Source organism: Pyxicephalus adspersus, unplaced genomic scaffold (genome assembly GCF_032062135.1).
Source record: "Pyxicephalus adspersus unplaced genomic scaffold, UCB_Pads_2.0 Sca900, whole genome shotgun sequence".
NCBI classification, from domain to species: Eukaryota; Metazoa; Chordata; class Amphibia; order Anura; family Pyxicephalidae; genus Pyxicephalus; species Pyxicephalus adspersus.
The window spans coordinates 2,724-8,442 of record NW_027317907.1 but is presented as its reverse complement, the minus strand read 5'-3'; the positions used below and the strand labels follow the sequence as shown (position 1 = coordinate 8,442).

The following is a 5,719-nucleotide window of genomic DNA, read 5'->3' as shown; positions in this document are numbered from 1 at the left end:
GGTCTGTAGTTACCTGGTAATGATTTTGCTCCCTTTCTGAAGATAGGAACCACATTGGCCTTACACCAATCCATCAGTCCTGCATATCGCTTGGAGTTTTCTGTCCTGACGTTCCGAAGTTTTCCTGGGTCTACCTGTATGTTTCCCTTTTCTAACTTTTCCATTTAGTTCGTACTTGCTCCAAATTTTAGACACAGTTGACTGGGAACAACCAACATCTTTTGCCACAGTCCGGGTTGATTTGCCTTCTTGAAGGATTTTTATAATCCTTTCTATTGTTTCAAGTGACAGCTCTCTTGCTGGGGCCCTGTTTCCTGTCAATGAGCCAGGTGTAAGAGCTTGATAAGGTCTCTCTTCTGAATCCAGACTAATGGGCCTATCTAGACTTGTGCAGGTGTTTGTTTTAGAAGTGCAAATTACTGGGTAGTTTGATACCATCTTCCTCATTGTTGAGTGATTCCATTACCTTTTCACTTACTTGGTCTGAACAAAAAATGTCATTGAATTTTTGAAGGTACAATGCCGGTATACTCAGCTGTTCCATAAAAAAAAAAAAAGATTTGTGCCATCTCTGTGACTTGCTTTTTCTCAACAAAGAAAAAACAGCCGAATCCTCCAAGAGCAATGATTCCATCTTTTATGTTAGGGGTAGTTTTTATCAATAGAATCATGAATAGGAAAAATAGAAGTCACCTAAAAATAAGAAACCCATGCAGCTTGCAATAAATACGAGAATATTAATGTCTCCTCTTACCCGGTAATGTGAGGGTCTGGTGGGCCTCCATCATGACGTCCTTGTAGAGGTCCTTGTGTCCTCCTAAATACTCCCACTCCTCCATGGAGAAATACACAGTGACATCCTGACACCTTATAGGAACCTGACACACACAATGATACAGTCACCATCCAGAGGGTCCTTCTCCATTTTCCTGCCAGATGCAAATGGGCCCTGGATGTCACATACTCACCCGATGTCTTGTTCACTGCTGTGCAATCCTATAAAGATTGATATGATAGATATTAATGCTTACTTCGTACAGGATCTGTCATTAGCATTAGGAAATAGATCACACACATGTAAATCAGGTCTGTGACCTCTCAGTCCTCACCTCTCCGGTCAGCAGATAGATGATTTCCAGGGTCAGGTCTAATAATGTCTCAGTCATGTGACTCCGGTCCTCATCCATCCTCATGCAGGTGGGTCAGGTGATCTCTCTACCACTCACCTGTGTTACATAAAAACTAAATAATAAATGAATCATTCCCATCAGGCTGCTTATTTTATACATTGCAGGCAGATTTTTCATGCTATCCCCAGCTTTATGTATCCTGCAGAATCCAGGGTCAGGTACGTTCTCAAAAAGAAGAGGAACCTGCCGTTTAAGAAGTCCAATGGCAAAATACTGCACCCAGGGACAAAGAAGGTTCTGGATAACCTTCAAATTTGGGGGTACAATGAGCAAACAGTTTATCCAGGCAACAGGGGAAGCAAAATGTTTTGGCGTGCTGAAGCAGAAGGAGGTGGAATGAATCCCGGGTTCCTCCATATTGGTCTCTGGTTACACCTTTATTACTATACTGGTGAGTTCAACGTGTAAGATAAATAAAGATATGGTCAATATAAAATAAAAAAAACACAATGCCTTTTTCTGCTACCACTATTCTATGTTTTTATGTAACCCCGTGTTCTCCCCGACCACTTTTAGCTGGGCGCACCACCCGGCACTTTGCAGTAACCACGTGGCTGGTTTTTGGTGGTTACTGAATAGTTGGGTCACAATACAGAGGCCACCGACCGCCTACAGCTTCTACCCCCCCAAGCCTAAAATAAATTCTGCGTAGAATACAGACCCAGTGGCCGTCCACTTGCTGCATCTGCAGACCTTCTGTGGGAATTGCCTGTACTGGGGAGTAAATAGAAAGCGCACTTCCTGTCCCACCTACCATGTGGCATATCACATGACCAAAAAGACTGGAAAATTCAGAAGTCTGACTCAGTCCAATATGGGTGACATGGGCACAGGGGGTCTGAATTCAGATCCTAGGGGGAAGCACAAGCCTCGACCTTTCTCTTTTCAGTAGACATCATATGGCTTGGCATTCCATGGCTGGGCTTAGAGGGGCAAACACCTGCTATGGCAAGTAATTCAGTGGCAGGTCTGTCCAATTAGAGACAAATGTAATGAATAAGTCAGCAAGGTACAATCTCTATTACATCCGGCAACAAGGACCTACCTAAGCTATTCAATACTAACCAAACAGGGCTGTAGTGCTAAATTTTAAGCGGGTCCTTATATTGTATGGTTTCAATAAATGTAAACTTTATTGTATGATGGAGAGGAGATTGTACAATCAGACTAACCAACTTTATTCACAACAAATCATTGGGGGAAGGGTGGGACACAAACTATGTGACCGTACCCATTATAGCCCTGCGTAACCAGCGTGATTCTATTAGACAAATATGTCTGTCACACCCCATACACGGCCTGCCCACCTACCTACCCCATACACAGCATGCCCACCTACCTAATGGAGCTGCAGGGAGTTACCTCCTCACCCCACCATCCCTAGGCAACAACCCCTGGCCCCCACTGACATTTTTTGGTGTGTGTGCTTTTATATATTTTTTGGATGTCATTGAAGGCCCATTCACAACAGGGTCAGCTATGAATGGGCTACTTAACACATCTTGCACGCCATCATACGCCAATGTGCAGCACACTGCACTGCAAAGCATATCAATCCCAAAATGCATTAGGGTGCCGAATGAATTGCACTGAACGTTCTTTGCTGTGTTACTACAATGCAGCAATTGTAATGTGCCATAAAGAAACCTATACCAGGAAATCAAAAAGAATGATAGTTGCCCAGTGTCACTGCTGAACCAGAATCTGAATCTTTTTTGATTCAATTAGCTACTACAGGTGTGCACAGGGTTTCTGACTCTTCTTGCAATAATTATCTTTGGAAAGAATCTTTTACGATCCTATCACACGACCGCACGATGCATGAACGAGCGCTGGACATACATCACTGTTCTGCTCGATGGAGCGGGGAGGGGGAGAACTTCCGAGCGGCACCCTGCTGCTCTCTCTCCCCTTCACTTCCATTACGATTGCTCGTTGTACATTGTCCATGGATCCACCAGGACGGTCGTTTGGACGACGAGCCCCGTACACATGCAAAATTCTCGTCCGATATCAGCTCTGAGCGGATTATCAGACGAGAAGCATTGCCCGTGTGTACCTAGCCTTAGACTTCTCCAGCTGCATACAGTCTTCAACACAAGGTAAGTAGAATATTCACAGCGAGGTCAGAAATATAAATATATTAAAACAAGGGGAATACAATACAACAAATACTGATCTGCTCTGTGGGACCCATAGCTTTCAATGCTAAACATTCTTAGTGATACGAGGAAACAAATTCAGGATCCCAATGCTGTCCAATTATAGCCGTAAAATGAAGAAAAAAAGAAAGAAAGTCTTCTGTGATTGGTTGATGCTGATGTCATAGATATAGATCAGGTTCTGGAATGGACGAAGGCAAATGTCCGAGTTTTAGGCAAAAGTACCCCATGAAGATGCACATTAGGAAAAAGGATTTCTATTTATCATTAGATCACAACAATACAATATTAATCCTTTCAATCTGCCTCCTAATTGCACGATTGTTCAATAAACATAGAAATTCAGTCTAGGAAACTGTGGTCTCAAGTGTTGTGTGTTCTCTGATGAATAATTAAAGTCACTTTCTGTGCAAAACATTTGCCACATACCGAACAGGAAAACGGTTTTTCACCAGTGTGGATTCTCATATGTTTATCTCGATTTCCTTTGCTGGGGAAGCATTTTCCACACTCGGAGCAGGAAAAGGGTTTCTCCCCAGTGTGGACTATCTGGTGTGTATTGAGTTGTGATTTCTGAGTGAAAGATTTTCCACACACAGAACACATGAAAGGCTTTTCCCCAGTGTGGATTCTCTCATGTCGAACCAGTTCTCGCTTATTTTTAAAGGACTTCTTACAATCAGAACATGAAAATGGTGGTTCACCCGTGTGAAATTTCTGGTGTACAACCAGATCATATTTTCTAATGAATGATTTTTCACAGTCAGGGCAAGAAAAGATCTCCTTTCCATTGTGACTCCGCTGGTGTACATGAAGTTCAGATCTCTTTTCAAATGACATGCCACATTCTGAACAAGACAACAGAGCCTTATTATCATGACGTTCTGCATGTCGATCAAGACAAAATTTCACTTTGAAGCATTTTCCACAATCTTGACAAGGATATGGACGATCATTCGTGTGAGTTCGCCGGTGCATGCTGAGAGAGCGTTTCTGAGTAAATCCTTTCCCGCATTCCAAACATAAAAACGGACCCTTCCCTTTCTGAGTCCTTTCAGGAATAATGCCTTCCCCTGAGGAATGTTCTGATCTACTGCTATCATTTCCATTACAGTCAGGAGATAAAATGAGATCATCCACTGAGGTATTCCAGTCATCATGTCTGCCTGGTGTAAAAAACAAAACAAAAAAGCTCATTCCTTGCATTTTTCAGTTAAGAGTTATCTATGATGAAATGTAGGGAATGGAGATGGACCTTTCATATGGTGTACAGTATCTCCTCCTCATTTGTTGGGGACATGGCGTTATATTGAGGAATGGAGATGGACCTTTCATAAAAACGAGTTTTCCCATTCCTGGATGGTCCTGCATTTTGTGTATATAATATTTACCTGTGCTAATATCTTGACAAGACTCCTCTGTAATGGTCACCATCATTTCAGCTTCCTTCATAGACAGCTGACCTCCACTCACTTCTTTCTTTTTAACCTCAATTTTCATATCAATAACTTCTTCCCCCTAAAGTATCAAAATGATTTTAAGAACTTAAAGATCACCTAGAGGAACACAATGTAATACAGTTTGGAGTTATGTTTGACACTCCCTGCCCAATCTACCTGATCATTGTGTGGATAACTGTGAGATTCTGGTGTGAAATCCTGGGAACACATCTGTGGTGGACACCTGTTATCCATCTGCCTTTCTAAATTTTCCCATTCTTCCATCACATCATCCTCCTCTTCTTTTTTTATGTCTTTTTTCATAACATTACAATCACTCTTGTTTTTACTCTGTAAATGTAAAAAAGGAAAATGTAGCTAATATACAGATCCTTATGTGTCTATCCATGAATATTAATTTTTTACTAGATCATGGGGAGGCATGGTCTGATTTTTTTGTGTGTAATATAATGTGGGAATTATAAAGATATGGACATCTCTCTGGTGGGTTTATGGGGCCCTCAGCTCCACCTACCTGATGATGGTGAGGGATCTCCTGATCTTCCTGTATGGAATCCCGGGAATACAGAGGACGGGGACATCTCTCTGGTGGGTTTATGGGGCCCTCATCTCCACCTACCTGATGATGGTGAGGGATCTCCTGACCTTCCTGTGTTGAATCCCGGGAATACAGAGGACAGGGACATCTCTCTGGTGGGTTTATAGGGCCCTCAGCTCCACCTACCTGATGATGGTGAGGGATCTCCTGATCTTCCTGTGTGGAATCCGGGGAATACAGAGGACGGGGACATCTCTCTGGTGGGTATATGGGGCCCTCAGTTCCACCTACCTGATGATGGTGAGGGATCTCCTGACCTTCCTGTGTGGAATCCCGGGAATACAGAGGACGGGGACATCTCTCTGGTGG

General features: G+C 42.8%; 1 protein-coding gene across 1 annotated transcript; it reads right to left on the bottom strand.

The window, feature by feature from the left end:
- Positions 1-3,529: 3,529 nt before the first annotated feature.
- LOC140321151 (uncharacterized) lies at positions 3,530-5,713 on the bottom strand. The gene is made up of 4 exons (XM_072398014.1): positions 5,327-5,713; positions 4,969-5,142; positions 4,744-4,870; positions 3,530-4,518 (listed from the first exon to the last, which is right to left on the bottom strand). The coding sequence occupies exons 2-4, from the start codon at positions 5,113-5,115 to the stop codon at positions 3,716-3,718; spliced, it is 1,077 nt and encodes a 358-aa protein (XP_072254115.1). The 5' UTR covers positions 5,116-5,142; positions 5,327-5,713; the 3' UTR covers positions 3,530-3,715.
- Between the last annotated feature and the right edge of the window lie 6 nt (positions 5,714-5,719).